Raw genomic sequence first — 19,602 nt, forward strand, 5'->3', positions numbered from 1 at the left:
TAGCAATAGTGAGATCCCAATAGCGTCTATCAGGCACACAGCGACCACAACATATCTTAGCCTGTGGTTTTGTGCTTTCTTTAGTCTCATAAGTAATTCAAAGCTCTGCAGATAAAAAAATCATTATTGCACCTAAGGTTTACTACCTCTTTTATCCATAAATAAGTCAGATGATAGATTTTTGTGTTAAATAATCAAACCTCTTGTCATACTGCATAAATATCTCATTTTACAACCAGAATAGCCCATGGGGATTTTTAAATTCTTAAAACATATAGCAATCCAATTTATTTTTGCAAGATACTCGTTTTTAAACCACTAGGGTTATGGAGAGTGGATGGAGGGGAAGAAAAATAAACCCGTTGAAAGTAAGCTAGTGGAGAAGACAATCTAAGAAGGTTTGCTGAAGGAACCATAATTTGAGAGCAAGAATGCCTGTTTGGTGTTAAAATAAAAAGCAAAAATAAATCTGTTTGCTCTTATAACCAAAACATAATTTACAATTTTTTGTTGAGCAAGACTTTATTTTTGTTTGGCAATGGTACTGGTTAGGGAGTTAAGTACAGGTACATGGGATTGTGGTATTAATCAGTCATGATGACACTGTATGGCAGAACAGGCTGAGTCGAATAGAGCATTCTTGCTTCATCCAATTCAGTTGAGAAGTGTGATGTCTTGTGTGGAGCACAAATAGCAGTGTAGATCTGTAGGACAGAAATGGTCTATTTCTGCCGAAACACACATTCGCTTTAAAAGAGATGCTAAGCCCAGCAGGGTAACAGAGATGAATTGACAAAGACAGGCTGCACTGAAGCATTATTGGGTTAAGGTATGAATTGCTACTGATGCTCATTAAATTCTTTCATGCAGTCAGACTCAGTAATTCTTTTAAATTGGCAAAGTCATCAGCATTCACCATCTCAACCAAATTTGAACGAAAACGGATAGAGACAAATGGAATGGATTAACTAGTGGACATTCCATGGCATTGCTTTGATAGCCTGGTCATTAAAGGAGCTGTTTAGGTAGCAGCAGTGACAGAGTTTTCCAATTGCACAGTGGTGCAGGCCTATCTTGTTCTAAAAAAAATGTTCACATTGCAGTTCACTTACCCCAATGGTGCCTGTCTTCAGTTTGAACTTTTTCCCTCCCTTCATTGCCCCAAACATAGGAACAGCAATTTTCTTAGCTTTGGTCTCTGTGTCTCCAGTTTGTCCAGCAATCCTTTGAAATGAAATGTTATGAACATCAGATATCCACAACATAGAACAGGACTTTTAGCCCACAATGTCTGTTCTGAACATGATGTCAAATTAAACTAAGCTCCTTCTGTCTGTAGACGATACATATCTCTGCTATTCATATTGTATATCTATCTATAGTGGCAATTTCTACCACTACTCCTGTAAGCCCATTCCAGAAACTCAGCACCATGTGTAAAAAAAAACTTGCCTTGCTCATTTCCTTTAAGCATTTCTCCTTTCACCTTAAGTACACATCCTTTAGCACTTAACATTTCAACCTCAGGAAAAAGATTTTATCTAGGTCTTGTAATTTTACGAACTTTTTTTCTGACCCCTCCACCCCCACATTCTCTGACACTCCACAGAAAACAACCCCAAGTTTGTCCAACCTCTGCATGGTTCATGCCCTCTAATCCAGACAGCATTGTGGTGAACTCCTACTACACTCCATGTCCTTCCTATAAAACACCTCTGATAAAGTATACTCTTCACTGGAAAGGTTTCACTAGAAGCTCCAGCTCAGGTAAAGCTCTCAAATTTTTTATTTAATGCACAATAACTGCAAATTCAGGTCAGCATTTTAAATAAAGTAAAACAAAATGACATATCAAAAACCTGGCTTTTGCAATTTTTTTTCAAAAACAGCACAAGCATTTGTCAGGTTTTCAAATTATACATAGTAAGATGCTGAAGACAAGACTAGGAATGTCTTTGGAGTTTTGTTACTATCGTTGAAAATCACATTTAGATTGAACTCCTTGAATTACAAGGAACTATTGCTGAGACCTACTCTCAACAATTAACTAGACTCTGCTGAGTCAGTAAGAAGATGGGATTAAGTGTGATGTTAATGAAACAGTCTGTCAATAGGTCTTTTGGGCAACATAATAAGGAAGCTTCTTTACCAATGGAACTATATCTGCCACTGTCATCCCTAATTTCAGGATAAGCAGGAATGGGAAATAAACACATGCTTTTCAGGTTTTCCCTGGACCTGAGAGCACATATAAGTGAGTAACTGAGTCATGCAGCATCGGCTGGAATCAGTTGGTTGCCTTACTGTCTGAATCAAGAGTTCATATGTTCGTCCAACTCTACAGACTTGAGGAGAAAATCTATTCACATTAAAATCGTATAGTTAGAGAAAACTGTACAAGTGATACACTAATCACAGATCTTATTTTGTTGAGTGTTGGAAACATAGAAAACCTAGAGCACAATACAGCCCTTCGGCCCACAATGCTGTGCTGAACATGTACTTACTTTAGAAATCACCTAGGGTTACCCATAGCCCTCTATTTTTCTAAGCTCCATGTAGCTATCCAGGAGCCTCTTAGAAGACCCTATTGTATCTGCCTCCACCACTGCCACCGGCAGCCCATTCCACGCACTCACCACTCTGCGTAAAAAGCTTACCTTGGATATCCCCTCTGTACCTACTTCCAAGCACCTTGAAACTGTGCCCTTTCGTGTTAGCCATTTCAGCCCTGGGAAAAAGCCTCTGACTATCCACACCATCAATGCCTCTCATCATCTTATACACCTCTATCAGGTCACCCCTCATCCTCCATCACTCCAAGGAGAAAAGGCTAAGTTCACTCACCTATTCTCGTAAGGCATGCTCCCCAATCCAGGCAACATCCTTGTAAATCTTCTCTGCACCCTTTTTATAGTTTGCAGATCCTTCCTGTAGTGAGGTGACTAGAATTGAGCACAGTACTCCAAGGGAGGTCTGACCAGGGTCCTATATAGCTGTAACATTATCTCTTGGCTTTTGAACTCAATCCCTTGGTTGATGAAGGCCAATGCACCGTATACCTTCTTAACCACACAGTCAACCTGTGCAGCAGCTTTGAGTGTCCTATGGACACAGACCAAGATCCCTCTGATCCTCCACACTGCCAAGAGTCTTACCAAGACTCTTGTTGTTGGAATGTAGGTACTGTTGTCAAGTCCCCCAGCCCTGACAGAACAGATATTTTTGATGGGGTTATTAAAAAACTAATTCTGTTCAATGTATGAAAATTCAAGCAGTATACCAAAATTTTTCTGGTTCTGGTGCTTGAAAGCCTAGTTAGAACCAAGGGGCTGCAAAAATTCCTCGAATTATTAAAAATAAGCCTAAGCCTCTTATGCAAAATTGCTTGATATTAATGAGTTCTGAACTGCACAGTATACTTTAGCAGAGCAACACACAAAGCGTGCTGGTGGAACACAATAGGTCAAGCAGCATCTATAAAGGGAAATAAACAGTCAATGTTTCAGGCCGAGACCCTTCATCAAGATATCTCAGCCTGAAGTGAGGCCAAGAGGAATGAATCATCTTGTTTTCACTTTAACCATGTACAGGATTAATGATGCCACTATGTCAATTAGCTCAAAGGCACCCACTTACTCTGTTTTTAGCTCTGGTAGACCAACTGGCGTCACAATCTTTATTAGTTTCCATAATCTTTGCTGCTCCTTTTTCAGCTCAAAAGACTGTATGTGTAGTTTTTTACGAGTGACACTATCCATGGCAGAACCCATTTTAATGTCTGTCATGAAGGCATCCAGTGAATCTTCCCCTGAAGGCTGTGAACAATCTGTGATGGAAGTGCAAAAATATATGAACAAAAACACTCAATTTCTTTTATTCCTGTTTTACATCCTGATTGAGAAGTTGCAGAACCTGGGCCTCTGTACTTTCCTCCGTAGTCGAATCCTTAACTTCCTAACCGGAAGACCACAGTCTATGCGGATTGGTGATAACATATCCTCTTTGCTGACTATCAACACTGACGCACCTCAGGGGTGTGTGCTTAACCCACTGCTCTACTCTCTGTATACACATGACTGTGTGTATAGGCATAGCTCAAATACCATCTATAAATTTGCTGACGATACAACCATTGTTGGTAGAATCTCAGGTGATGATGAGAGGGCACACAGGAGAGAGATATGCGAACTAGTGGAATGGTGCTGCAGCAACAACCTGGCACTCAACATCAGTAAGATGAAAGAGCTGATTGTGGACTTCAGGAAGGGTAAGACAAAGGAACACATACCAATCCTCATAGAGGGATTAGAAGTGGAGAGAGTGAGCAGCTTCAAGTTCCTGGGTGTCCAGATCTCTGAGCTTCTAACCTGGTCCCAACATATCGATGTAGTCATAAAGAAGGCAAGACAGCGGCTATACTTTATTAACAGTGTGAAGAGATTTGGCATGTCAACAAATACACTCAAAAACTTCTATAGTTGTACCATGGAGAGCATTCTGACAGGCTGCATCACTGTCTGATATGGAGGGGCTACTGCACAGGACCGAAAGAAGCTGCAGAAGGTTGCAAATCCAGTCAGCTCCATCTTGGACATTAGCCTACAAAGTACCCAGGACATCTTTAGGGAGCAGTGTCTCAGAAAGGCAGCATCCATTATTAAAGACCTCCAGCACCTAGGACATGCCCTTTTCTCACTGTTACCATTAGGTAGGAGATACAGAAGCCTGAAGACACACACTCAGCGATTCAGGAACAGCTTCTTCCCCTCTGCCATCTGATTCCTGAATGGACTTTGAAGCCTTTTTTTAACTTTTTTTTTAAAATATGCAGTATTTCTGTTTTTGCACATTTTTAAATAATCTATTCAACATAGGTAATTGATTTACTTGTTTATTTATTATGTTCTGCTTTTTTTTTCTCTCTCTGTTAGATAATGTATTGCATTGAACTGCTGCTGCTAAGTTAAAAACTTTCATATTACATGCCGGTGATAGTAAACTTGATTCTGATTCTGACATCATTTTCTCATTACTTGTCTTTGTTTTCATTACAAGGACTCTTTGATATGTGCTTTCTTTTCTTAAAGTTGTTCATTTAAAACATACGGTGTTTTCGTCAATCAAACATAATGTCCTTTTGCTGGGGTAAATTCCCTTTTCTTGATAGTCTGACTGTAACATGCACAATATTCTGTAAAGGCTTAGTACTGCGTTAACTTTTAACAACATGCTGATTGCAGGCTACTTCATCAACTCATCCCCTTTATAAAGATCAATGAATATCAACCCTTTTTAGACATAATTCACTGTTTTATTTCTGCACCTGGCTGTGAACCCATTTAACTTTCCCCATGCTGATTTTTTATCCAACATCTAATTGGGAAAACACAGGAAAACCAACATACTTCAAACTGGAAGATCCTTGCTGAGAAATTCATCAAGAAAAGAAAGTCATAATTTGAGACTGCAAAGGATATTTGACCCAATTGAATAACATCTAAATTTTTGACTAACACTTTTTTTTCCCTTCTAGGCAGGCATTAAGTTATTCAGTGTTTCAATTTCCACCTCAAATCTTTCCTGATCTGCCTGGTTCAATTATTTTCCTTTAAAATTCTTGTAAAAATTATTCTGAGGACAAACAGCTCTTCTCTGTTTAACTTCCTTACCTTTAAATTTGTATTTGAGCCTTTCTTCACAACAGCCAATTTTCCCTGATCATTGCAGGAGGGGAATTCAAGTAATCTCATCAATGGGCTCCACCATGATACAAAGCCAATTACAAGTATGAAAGTAATCTCTCATAGATCTGAGAAAAATACAACTCAGCAAATCTCCAAGAAGTTACTTTCCATGTGATAAATAATAATTGTGCCAAAGTGGAAAATGATATTTCACATTTCTCTATAAGGAGACACTGTCTATCATACCATTCGTCCACTCACAAAGAGATTTAGTGAAGGTGGTGATGGGGAGCACAATGGTGGAGATGAGGTTAATGAGTAAAAGAGAAGAGTTGGAGGGAGAGAGATAGGAAGGGGGAGAGAAAAAGTGGAAGAGAAATAAAGAGAGAGTGAGAGAAAGAAAAAATGGTATTGAGATTTATCACATTGCAGTTGTGCAGTTACTAGCTAAAAAGAGAGCTTATATAACAAATCACCCAGCGACTTCATCAAAAAGAAAATCTATGGCAAACCCCAGAGAGTACAACCAAGGGCAAACTTAAATTTTGGAGTTCTTTGCTCCAAGGGAAAATACATTCAGAACTTCAGAGCAGAAACCTAATCTGCATTTCATTGAGATGCACAATGTAGAATTTTATACTAGAGGCAGTTTGTCAGAATGAGTTTTGTGGCTCTTCAGAACCTTAATCAAGTCATGTAAAAATTCAAATAATTAAAGTCTCCTACATACAAACTGGAAATCTTTTCTCATCTGTTAAAATGTCTTTTTATGTGCCTCTTAAACAGGGCATGCTCCTTCATTACAATAATAAAAGAAATCAATTGTTTCCTTACAATTATATAGCTGCCAGTATTGGGACCAATGTAGTGAAGTGTTGAACTGAAAACTATGAAGGAATACAGTTCAGCTCTAATAGCATTATTATTTGAATATAATGTGGTAGATAATTAATAATAGATAATACACATTGAATGTGTATTATCTGTTATTAATTACCTACCCTGATCCCCATTACTTCCACTAATTAGTATTCATGAGTGAAAGTACCCAGCTTTCAAGGGTAAACTTCGACAATACGTGTCAGCAAATCATAGGAACTTCATATTACTAAGAAACAAAAGCCAGCTGATTTGCAGAACCAGTCATATAATGACAGACACCAGTTATCTCAGCACAGGACTTTCCCTTTGTTACTCCTGTAAGGATTGAGGCCTTGGGATCAGCCTTTATCTCCAGTTATATCGATTCTGTGGTGGTTGATGCCAATAAGAGAAATGGCGACTCACAAGATAATGATGGCTGATGGGGTGAATAGTTTATGAGATGATCGGCTCCTTCTGTTAACTTTGGTGGACTTCTCCATGCTCCCAATGCATGGCTATCTTGAATGTTCTTCTCCACTTCAAGAAGTCATGGGCCAGAGATTCTCAGGAATCAGCGAGGATGTTGCCTTTCTTCTGGAGATTTCGAGCCTCTTATTGAATCTGATGGGTACCTTTGCCATGGGTTTGCATCTATTACAGAATTCCACTTTGGTAGCTATGCTTACAGACCTTCAATTCATTATTATGGAGTCTGCCAATCAATTTCCTTGTTTACTTATTGACTGTATTTAATCTGTCTTTCCTTTTCTTTAGTTCTTAGTTTGTCCTTGAATTATCAATTACATTGGACTTCCTAAAGAGCATGCAGGAGGCAGAGAGTGTCATAGTTCAGTTTCAGTGAATTGGTCACACCAAACATTCAGTTAGATAGATGGGCGATCAGCAGCCAGATCAGTGGCACTATGACTGGCCCTGCTGGACAAGGTCTAGGCAACAGTGACAGGGGACTCTTTAGTCAGGGACACAGATAAGTGTCTCCGTATCTTCCAGCAAAACTCTAGGATGTTGTGTTCCCTTGGTGTCAGGATCAAGAATATTGCTGAGTGAGCACATTACATTCAAACGGAGAAGGTGGGTAGCAAGAGGTTGTGTTCATTATTGGTATTAGACAATGTAGGCAGGTAAATAGATGAGGTCCTGCAAACAAAGGACTGAGGAGCTGAAGCAGCAGGGAGGGTTCGGAAAGATAAATCACTGGGTTCTCTTGCAGGGCGCAAGTGATCTGTACAAGAAAGGTGGGTAAAACTAAACTGAAAGTAGTACAAGTATTCTCGTTGGGAGGTTTGTTAATGCTACTCACGAAGTTTAAGCTAGTGTAATAGTGTGATGAGAATCAAAGCAGTAAGTCAGCAAGTGGAAGAAATGAGAAGGTAGAGATTAGGTGAAGTAAGGCTGTAAGGAAAGACACGAAGAACTAGGTTAATGAACACATTGGAGGTGACTACTGACATGTATTTATTTCAATGCAGAGTATTGTGGTTAGACAGATGAACATAAGGCTTGGATTAATAAGCAGAACTACAGAGTTGTAAACAGTTACAGAGACTTGGTTGAGTGGGGACAGGACTGGCAGTTCAGCATTCCAGGATTCAGATGTTTCAGATGTGATGGAGAGGGGGAATTTTGATTAGCTGGGACAATGGGCTGAGAAAAGGCAAATCTATATAGGACTTCCACAGTAAAGGGTAGGATCCTGGGGAGTGTTGTAGAATACCTTGGAGTTCAGATGCATGGATCTCTGAAAGTGGAGTCACAGGCAGGCAGGGCAGTGAAGAAGACATTTGGCACACTGGCCTTCATATTTCATGGGTTTTGCTGCAGCTGCACACAACTCTAGTAGGGTCGCATGTGGGGTACTGTGCTATATTAAACTGAAAAGAGTGCAGAAAGGATGTTGCTAGAACTTGAGGAAATGAGTTATAGGGAAAGGTTAGATAGGCTAGGACTCTTCCTTGGAGCACAGGAGGTTGAGATGTTATCTTAAAATCATGAGGGGCATAGGTAGGGTGAATGCAGCCTTTTTCCCAGGGCTGGGGAATCAAGAACTAATAGGCATAGTTTAACGTGAGAGAGGAAAGATTAAGTAGGAACTTGATGGAGAACGTTATTTTTCCTTTTGCTTTGTACAGAGTGTAGTACATTTGTGAAATGAGTTGCCAGAAGAAATAGTTGAGGCAAGGACAAAAGACGACTGGACAGATGCACATTTAGGTAAGGTTTAGAAGGATATAGGCCAAATTCAGGAAAACAGGATTAGCTTGGATCCAGTTGTGATAAAGGGCCTGTTTCTACGTTCTATGGCTCAGGAGGCAAGTGATTTTTTTTTTCCATATAGTGATAGCTGCCTGGAATGTGCTTTAGGAGGGGTAGTGGAAGCAGATATAATAGTGAGATTTAACAGGCATTTATGCACATTTACGTGGAGGGAATGGATGGATACAGACTTTGTACAGGCAGATAGAATTAGTTTGAATTGACATCATGGATGGCACAAGTAACATGGATAATAGGGCCTGTTTTTGTGCTGAACTGTTCTATGTTCTAGATATTTGGTCATCTTTGTCTACTAGATTTTGGAAAGGACCCTTTAAGCTTTTCTGGTTCCCGTATTAATATAGATTCTTCTTAAAACTAACATATTTTTCCACCTTTACTCTCCACATTATGACAGCAAAAAAAATTTTGCAAAGTACAGTTTACAAAGTGAATCTCACAAATTTAATTTTTCTAAGTAGCACTGATTGGTGTCTTTTGCTCACTTTGTCAGTGCTATTTGTTGGAACATTCTGCTTGTAAACTGCCTTCTCCAAATTGCAAATTTAACTATATCTGAGGAGCATTGTGAACAGCTTTGGAAAGCTCCATGGGCATGACGGGTGCCATTTAATTTTTTTTATTTATAAAGTGACACACTCTGGATGGTGGAAATCTGAAATAAAAGCAGGTGGCGTTGGATTACACGAGGAAGCCTAACCTTCTGGAGAGTTTCCATCAAATTCTGACCTTGCTGCTTTCATTGCTGAAACCGTTTAAAAAGGTTTGAATTTATAAAATGCCTTTTCATCTCATCAGGATCTCTTGAAACATTTTAGCGTTGAGTATCCAGATTTGAAATATAGTCACTTCCTGCTCAGGCGAAAGTAATGGTCAAATTGCACATAGCATGCTCCCATTAATGGAAACATCCAACCGGTGGCACTGCAAATACTTCCTTAGGTCCGGTAAGAATTTTCCTGTACAGATAGATTAATTGTACGTGCATAAAGTGATTAGAGGCTGTACTTACAGTGACTAATGGGGAAATAACAAAGAAATGCTGGAGTTAACGGGTGAAGATATCGATCAGTCTTACTGCTTAGGGGAAATAACTGTTTTTGAAACTAGAGAGCCTGGCGTGGATGCTTCGTAGCCTCCTCCCTGATTGGAGGGGACAAAAAGCCCACGAGCAGGGTGCATGCGATCTTTTAAGACATTACTGGCCCTTTTCCGGCACCTTTCTGTATATATGCTCTTGATGGAGGGTAGGTTGGTGCCAGTGATGAGTTGGGCAGATTTGACAACCAAAGGCAGTAGAGCCTCCCAGTCTGCTGCAGTGCAGTTTCCGTACCAAGCAGTGATGCAGCTTATTAGGATGCCCTCTGCTGTGAATCTGGAGATTGATGTGAGCATGGATATTCAACGTCCAGCTCTCTTCAGCCTCCTCAGGAAGTAGAGGCACAGGTGAGCTTTCTTTATTGTGTAGATATGTTCTGGGACGATGAGAGGTTGCGTATGATGTGCACTCTCAGGAGTCTGAAACTGCTCGCAGTTTCCACTGCTGTGCCACTGATGTAAACGGAGTGTGAGTGGTGTGAGTTCTCTTGAAGTCGATAACCATCTCCTTTGTCTCGTTGACGTTAAGGAAGAGATTATTTGCCTGGTACAGCATTCTAATCAATAGAAACCTGGTTAAAAAACCACAACCCAGTCTTCTATTTAGCAAACCCAAAACAGTCATACAATTAGCTTGTAAGAGGGATGTTTGAACTGCACTCTGGGAACTAGGGCATGTTCTTATTCAATATGTAAGTAGTTACTGAGGCTCACTGTGAGAGCTGGATCATCATTAGTGCAGAGACAGCAATAATGTTAGGAATTATTCAGCACCAGCTGTTTATGCAGCTCCATCTCAGTGTCAGTACAATATTTCCTTTTTAACCACATACTATCAAAAATTGATTAACTCATTATTCATCTTCTTATGGTATTTGGGGCCCTGGCTGTGCACAAAATGGTTGTAGCTTTTACCTAAAATGTAATTCTATCAATGCAAACAATTTGGAGACATTTGTAGGACCTGATACCAAAATAGAATGATTCTTTATTATCCCTGGAGAAAATCATCAGCAAGTTAACTGAGCAGAACAAAATCTATAGTGCAATACATAAACCCTCTCTAATGGTTTATGATTTTTTTTCTTTCCAGGAAATTGCTTTTTACTGAAGTATAGTTTCATGGATGTTAAGTGTTGCTTTGGTAAGCAATAATGTTAATCATTGTTTCTATAAGAATCTCAACTATCAATGCCCCAAGAGTAGGGTCAGGTAGGGTGTGGTGTAGTGCTTAGGGGAAAGGCGTGCGTTATGGAACCTCCACAGGTAAGCCTAGTTGCACCATCCCTCAACATCTTATATTTGGACAAACGTTTGCTGATTTCTCTCCAGTCAATTCAGGATATTTCTTCTTCAAATTAATGGTTAGATTACCTATCCCTCACCAATGAAGACATATACCATCTCTGTAACCAGTGGATTGAAACCAAGATTTAGTCCTCTTGCTCACTGGTGAAGGAATGAACATCCAATTTGGTATTGGGAATATATCAGCACTAGAATTGCTGGATAACCTCTGAATGCAGTGCCAGTGGCTCAGGAGCTTTGCAATGCTGTAGTATTCATAAAAACAGTATTCAAACAAGTCACTACTTCGGAATTAGTATAGAATAGAATGTAAGCAACACTAAATTAAATTGACATGATGGACAGCCTTAAAGCATAATTAGGCTGGAAGTATCTATTGCAAGACTTCTGAATCAATTCCAGATTAGAGAGACTAAAAACAAAGAAATCCTCCAGTGCTGTACCTTTAAACTTAACAAATAAGGACAGCTATTTCTATGTTCCTGTTCATGATTTAGCACATTCTCAAAACACTTTAAACCTATTAGGTATAGGTGAGGAGGCATGATTACTATTATGCTGTAGAAAATTTAACAATCAGCTTGCAAACAGTAAGTTCACATAAACAACAATGTTGTAATTAACAAAAGTAAGTTTTAGTGTGAAAAATCAAAAAAAAATCTTGCAGAAGCTAGAAATCTAAAGTCTATATTACTCAGCAGATCTGAGCCATTGCTGAACCTCAGACATTACCTAGTTGCAATTGAGGCAACTGCTCAAATCAGAAATTAAGTTAGCAGAGATTATGGACATTCAAACCCCTTGCTTTTAAAAAGACCAGTGAACTTGCTTAATCTCTGCAAAAAAAAGAGGAAGGGATTAACAATGATAAAATTGTTAATTTAAATTCTTGTAAGTTGATGACTGGGAAGTCTAGCCAAGCTCTTATTCAGGGCACAATAGATCTGCCATTGATTATTAAGCAATGTTACTGAAGTAAACATAAAGAGCTGAGCACAAGGACAACCCTAGATAAGTAATTCCTGGTGCATTCCTGCTCATTGTCCTATTTAGCGGGAAGATGCTTACCTTTGCCAGATATCTTCAAACTGGATTCAATATCAGACAGTTTTCTCTCCACATCAGCTAACTTGGCAACCTTCAAAAGCAAAATGGCAATTCTTTTAATACAAAATATTGGCTTGCCGCATAGTGCAAAAATAGATCAAAACAAAAATCAGAGAAACTGATCAAAGACAGATATATGGTACAAACAATAAAGTAGATCTTTCAAATATGTTTACGTAAAGGTGGAAATGGGAGCAATGAGGCTGCCCCACAATTCACATTCACAGGGATAGGTTTTGTGAAGAAATGCCAGTTCTTCTTCTTCAGACCACTGGCATGTTTTTAAGCAAGTGCCATTATTTGGGATTCTTACACTTAAAGAAGTCCAACAATGAAGAACAATGCCGTTGCAATGCCCCTGACTGGTTTGGGGTGGCACAAGAAAATACATTCAATTCCTATTCTTTGGCAAAGGTTTGTAGAACAACAGTACCACTTCCCTTCCCTCATGGACTATCATGTGCTGAGAGGTGCCTTCAGTCATGGGGGAGCGGATCTCAAGAAGTGACTGATGAGACCAATGTAGAACCTGTAGACTTGACCACAGGAGTGAGAATGGAGAGTACAGGAAGAGAATGATAATAGAGGTGAGCAGGACTTAGGAAGGTGATGCGCTTCATCTGCCATTTACATTGGGCTTACTTATGTATATTCCTGATGAAGGGACTCAAGGTTTGAAATTCCATCCCGAATGCTGTTTCGCTGTTTCATGAAGTCAACAAGCAGGGATTTCCACAAATCAGACCAGAGGTTATTGTTATTCTTTTCCAAATAGGATTTTAGAAGATAAATTTTGAGTCATTTCCTTCACCCATTCGATTAACTTCTTGCTATACTCAGCTTGGTGCAGACTGCTGTTGGTCTAACACTGGATCTTCCCCTTTGAAGTCAAATATAACTTGGACCTCCATGCTGGGACGTTATACTGGATGAGGATGTTTATGTTGATTAGCTTATCCTGACACTGGATTCTGGTTACTGCAGAGAGGTTCCCATCCTACTTCATTCCTTGTACAATGTTCCTTACTGGAACTTGGACTAAATTACTGGACAGTCCAGCCACCCATACTTCACTACCCAAATAATAGGATGGGAAGCCTGCTTACTTAATCAATTACTGACCTCAAATCTTTGGTCATCGACACCCCATCCCCACATACTATCCCTCCCCACTAACTCCAACTCCCCAGATCTCTCCCTCATCTTCCAACCTGCTTGTCTCCCAATAATGAAGGCACACACGAGGTGTCAATTTTACCCACACTGTTGGGTTCCGGTCTTCCTGCATCACACCAGCATCTCCTTCTAATCTGCTAGTTTCTGATCCCTCCCTCCAAGTGTACCAACCACCAGTAATGGACCAAAAACACAAGAAATTCTACAGATGCTGGAAATCCAAAACAAAACACAAAAAATTCTGAAGGAATTCAGCAGGTCATGCAGCATCCATGGAAATGAACAGTTGATGTTTTGGGCCAAAAGCCTTCTGCAAGACTCCAGTCTGCCTTTGCCTTCACAGCATCCTGAATCTAGCCTCCAAAAGGTGTGCCAGTGTGTTCATGCCAAAAATTTGTAAATTAAGTCAGAAACAGTCAGCAGCCCTTTCATAATGCCCCAGTCTAGGACATCTATTAGTGTGCACCAGCATTTCTAGCCATATAAATTTTGTGGCTCTGCACATCACTTAAAAGAATACTTTTGAATTTTACCAGTGAGTCATAAGTCTCCACTTTCTCCTCTATTTTTCCTGCTTTCTTCATTCTGTTAAATCGCTTCTTTTCAATAACTCCTGTCCGATCTAAGAAGGTATCTTCATCACTGTCATAGAAATCCTCTGCCTCCCAGTTTTTAGATTTGCGTTTTCGAGAAACTGGTAATAAAGCAAAGAATGAGGTTATTACAAAAGAGTTAAGTGAGACCTCCTCTTAGTTCTTGAATATAATATCCACAATTTTCTACTGATGATGATGATGATGATGATGAAGAAAATACTCTCCTCTTAACTGATCTGTAAGGAATGGGTAGCTTCCTGTTAATATATCTTACCTTCCCATTTCTAATGAGCACAATGTGACAAATTATGGATGAAGGGCTACTTTTATCTTCTGTCACCTTGGAAGAAAGCAAACACTCCTCCCTCTAGCAGCAAAAACAGAAGCTACTTCTAGCACAATGGTCTATAATGCATTTTACTAAACCTCCATTTACACAGCACTCTCACCACAATATTTTGCCTCTGAAAAGTTGTACAGCATAAATAAATGTAATTTAATATTTATAAGTGTATAAACTATTTTATTTTTTTTAATTTTTTTAAAATTTTTTTTTAATTTTATTTTTATTTGGATAGGGAATTCACAAATATCATGTACTTTTTTCACACATATAACCTTTTCCATTTTTTTATATGTATAAAACTACAATTATTTATACATTCTTAAGTACACATTGAGATGATATAAAAGGAAAATAAACATTTAAATAGATAATTATGTACTGTGGTAAATCTAACCTATTAGGCTAAGTAATGAAATTAGTTGTTAAGAAAAATGGTAATAATAGTTTCCACACAACCCTTCTGGACCATTTCCACTGGTCCAAAATGTTGTATACAAGCCTATATACCAACTATTGTAGGTGTTTATATCCTAATTTGTTCATGCTTGCTCCTGCCCGCAGACAAAATTATCCAATCCCTATGTACTTATTTACTTAATTTTTTTCATTTTTTTATCCCTTTCCCAAATCTTTCCCTTTACTTGTGTTAATTCTCTATTTTCCAAAAAAAAAAAACAAAAAAAAACAAACATTTAGACTAGGGGTGCTTACATTAGCAATATTACTCTGTTGATGAGAAGAGCAATATAAGTCATTAGGAGAGTCATCTAAAGTCTGCTCGCATTGGGGTTATATATTCAATCCATTTATTCCAGATTTGATAAAATTTTTCTTTTTGAGTTCTCAGGGAGTAAGTCAACTTTTCCATTTTAAATATTTCCAAGATAATTTCGTACCAATCTTCTAATGTAGGTGGTATTGGATTTAGCCATTTTCTAGTGATTGATTTCTTACTTGCCGCTAAGAGGGCCTGCAGCAACCTTATATCTTCCTTCTGTTCAAGGAACAATACATGCCCCAAATAGAGCGTCTCAAAGTTCAGAGGTATCTGGGACCTAAGTACCTTAACTAATGTTCTATGAATACCTTCCCAAAATAGACTTAATTTAGGGCAATCCCAGAAAATATGAAAATGATTTGCCTCCTTGGAGCCGCACCTTCTCCAACACATCACATTTGTATCTTTATATTTTTCCTGATATGGGGTCTTGAAGTATCTTATAATGTTTTTCCAACAATGTTCTCTCCAAGTCAAAGAATTAGTCGAGGACCATTGAAAGCTGCAGATTTTCCCCCAAGCCTCCTCTGAAAGTACCAACCCCGCTTCTTTCTCCCACTTCTCTTTAATATACAGTGTATTTACATTTTTAGCATGGGAGAGTGCATTATATAGGCGAGAAACTGATTTACTAGGTATTGAACTGCAAGCCGAATTCAGAATCTTGAATAATTCTAATTCTACTGTTGATAAGTCGGTATATCTACAACTCTGGTTAACATAGTTTCGTATTTGAAGGTACCTAAAAAAGTCATTATGTTCTAGGTCATGTTTGTCCTGCAGGATTTGGAAACTTTGTAATACTCTTTTATCTATAAATGAGAGGTAGGTTGTAAGACCTTTCTTTATCCATAGCTCAAATCTTTTACCTCCTCTGTTGGGAAGGAATTCGGTATCATATGCACACCATCTAAAGAGTTTTAACATGTTGTTAATTCCACATGAATTAACCACCTTCTACCATACTTTTAATGTAAGATTTATCCAAGCGTTATTAAATTTTTCCAACTGGGCCATCAATCCTTTGTCAGCTATTGAGGCCTGAAGAGGGAAACTGTCAACTAATCCAAATTCTATTTCCTTCCATCTAGCCTTATATTCCCTATTACACCAATATAACAGAGGGGTTATCTGTGAGGCATAAAAATAATTTCTCAGGCAAGGAAGAACCATACCTCCTCCTTCCTTCCCTAACTGTAAGGTGTTATATCGAATTCTAGGTTTCCTTCCTTGCCAAATGAAGCAGGAAATCCATTTGTCCCATTCCCTGAATTGATTATCATCCACCTCCACCGGTAAAGTACGGAAAAGATACAATAACCGAAGAAGAATATTCATTTTTATAGTATTTATCCTTGAATTTAAACTTAAAAAGGGGATAAGATTCCATCTATGCATATCTGCTTTTATCTCTGAGATTAATGGCCCATAATTTACCTGTGACAGTGTTGAAGGATCCTTCGGCAGGCTTATTCCTAAATATTTTAATGATTTAGCTTCCCACTTAAGATCGTATGTATCCTGCAATTTTTTGGATGGTGTATAATTTAGGGACATAACCTGCGTTTTCTTTACATTTATTTTATAACCTGATATTTTCCCAAAGTCATCCAACAGTGTAAACAATCCTATAAGTGATTTTTCTGGTTCACTCAGATAGACCAAAACATCATCTGCGAATAGCACCACTTTCTGTTCAACCCCTGCCACCTTGATACCTTTTACGATTTCGCTCTGTCTTATTAGTTGGGCAAGTGGTTCAATATATAGCGCAAAAAGGAGAGGAGAAATTGGGCATCCCTGTCTAGTGCCTCTCTCTAAGATGAAGGAGTCAGAGAGGTCCCCATTTATCTTAATTTGGGCTGTAGGGCTGTCATATAGAGTCTGAATTACTTTAATAAACTTTTCTTGAAAGCCGAATCTTCCCAACACTCTGTATAGGAATGCCCGACTAACCGAATCAAAAGCTTTCTCAGCGTCCAATCCTACTACCATTGTCTCTGTCTCGTTCTTATTAACCTGTTCTAATATGTGCAGAGTTCTCCTTATGTTGTCCTGTGTTTGTCTTTGTTGAATAAATCCAGTCTGGTCTAAGTGGATTAGGCCAGGTAAAAGCTTTTCCAATCTGCACGCTAATATAGATGTAAATAGTTTGTAATCTAAATTAAGAACACTAATTGGCCGATAATTGCCACATTCTAGTTTATCTTTACCCTCTTTAGGAATAACTGAAATAATCGCTTCTCTCCAGGAAGGTGGAGTTTCTCCTCTCTGCAAGATCCAATTAAAGGTGTTAAGTAGTAATGGGGCTAACTGTGTCTTCAGGGACTTGTACCACTCTGAGGTAAACCCATCAGAACCCGGGGACTTTCCAGCCTTTAACCTAGAGATGGCCACATTCAGTTCTTTGACAGTTACTGGTTCTAATAAACTTCCATTTTGTAAATCTGTAAGTTTAGGTAGATCTAAAAAATTCAATATACTGTCTATATAGGGCTCATTGGGGGCCCGGGGTTGGGAGTACAGCTCTCGATAATATGTTTCAAAACTCTCTTGAATTTTCCCTATTGTACTCTCCACAAGCTTTGTCTTTGGATTCTTTATTTTATGAATTGTATTGTCTGCTTGTTGTTTTCGTAATTTATATGCTAATAATCTAGCTGATTTACCTCCTACTTCATAATTCTTTTGTCTCAGGTAAAGAATATTTCTTTGAGTTTCTAACGTATAAATATCGTCAATTTCACTTTGCAATTTCCTAATTTCCTGTTTTCGATTTGAATTACTTTTGTTGCTATCTACAATTTGAAGTTGTTTCAATTTTCCTTGAAGGTCTGCTAATTTTTGTGCATTGATTTTTTTCATGTGAGTAGTAATGGAAATAATTTTCTCTCTCAGTACAGCTTTCAATGTATCCCATAAAATCACTGGTGATGTTTCTCCCGTGTCATTAAGGTCTAGATATTCTTTGATTTCTCCCCTTAATCTCTCCATTACTTTCAGGTTATTGAGTATATGTGAGTTTAGCCTCCATAGTGTTTTCCTCATTTTCCTTTCCAGGATTAGAGACATAGAGACTGGGCTATGATCCGACAGATCAATTGTTGCAATATTACAGTTTTTTATCCTGAGTCTATCTGTATTAAAGATGAAGAAATAGTCTATCCTTGAATAGGCTGAATGAGAGAAAGAGTAATATGTATAATCTTTACTAGTCGGGTGTAATTCCCTCCAGACATCTATAATTCCCAACTCCTTCATCAATGAATTTACTTTCCGAGTCAGAGGTTTATTCTGAGTAACTATTCTTGAAGAATCTAATATAGGATTTAATCTAATATTAAAATCCCCTCCACAAATTACTACCCCTTGAGAACTCACCATTAGGTCAAAAACGTGTCTATAAAATGACCATTCACAACCTGGAGGAGCATAAACATTCAGCAATGTTATTTCTGTACCTTCTATTCTTCCTGTGATTTTTGCAAACCGTCCTTCTTTGTCTCTAGTCTCTGAAATATGTTCATAATTAAGAGTACTTGATATTAAAGTAGCTACCCCTCTTTTGTGACTCAATTTATATGATGAATAAAATACATGCTTAAAGCCCATTCTTTTTAATTTTCCATGCTCAGATTGGCTCATATGTGTTTCCTGGAGGAAAGCTATTTGTGCCCTCTCTTTTTTCAATTTAGACATAATCTTATTTCTTTTAATTGGATTCAAAATTCCATTAACATTATAGGAAATTATTTTTACCAATTCAGTTGCATTTTTCTCTAGTAGAAAAAAAAACTCTCCTTTTCTAATCAAACAGTAAGCAATCCCTTCTCAACAGTAAACCAAGACATATAACCACACCCTAGACATTTTTGAACGTGTAACATTTGAAAATTTTTCCTGACTTCCCACAGTGAGGCCTGAGCACCGACCCGCCTCAGTTCAGAGGGATAACCTCTATCTTCACCCTGTGTTAGAGGGCCCTCAGCAGTTTGAATAATTATAGAGAATTTTCTCCTATTTATGTCTCCACCAAATTGCTATCATTCAAGTTATTCCGCCTAGTTTACTTTCAGTTACCAGTTTTCATTTTACTTTTAAGTCCGATTTACTCTTTTCAGTCATTTCTCTTAATTAATCTGTATTCTCTGTACATTCGCGTCTGAATATTTGCAGCTTTTCCTTGTAGTTTGACACTCTGGTTCGAGTGGAGCGTCCTCGCCCCACTGACTGCCACGACTTCTGCCGAATCCTCTCCAGTAGTGACTCCGGTTGGGTGATAACTTTAATATGTAGTCCCCGGTCCGCCAGGTCCAATGTTGCCTCCTCCACTGTAGCGTAAGTTTT

General features: G+C 38.5%; 1 protein-coding gene across 3 annotated transcripts in view; it reads right to left on the minus strand.

Moving 5' to 3' along the window:
• Positions 1-19,602, minus strand: part of slc4a1ap (solute carrier family 4 member 1 adaptor protein) — a 189,694-nt gene that overhangs the window by 73,145 nt on the left and 96,947 nt on the right. For all 3 annotated transcript variants that reach the window (XM_072247342.1, XM_072247349.1, XM_072247333.1), the window contains 4 exons: positions 14,069-14,229; positions 12,321-12,390; positions 3,640-3,829; positions 1,113-1,224 (listed from right to left, as the gene is read on the minus strand). In XM_072247342.1, the coding sequence (XP_072103443.1) occupies positions 1,113-1,224; positions 3,640-3,829; positions 12,321-12,390; positions 14,069-14,229 (533 nt within the window). The remainder of the gene's footprint in view (positions 1-1,112; positions 1,225-3,639; positions 3,830-12,320; positions 12,391-14,068; positions 14,230-19,602) is intronic.

The sequence above is a fragment of the Mobula birostris genome, chromosome 2 (genome assembly GCF_030028105.1).
Source record: "Mobula birostris isolate sMobBir1 chromosome 2, sMobBir1.hap1, whole genome shotgun sequence".
NCBI lineage: Eukaryota > Metazoa > Chordata > Chondrichthyes > Myliobatiformes > Myliobatidae > Mobula > Mobula birostris.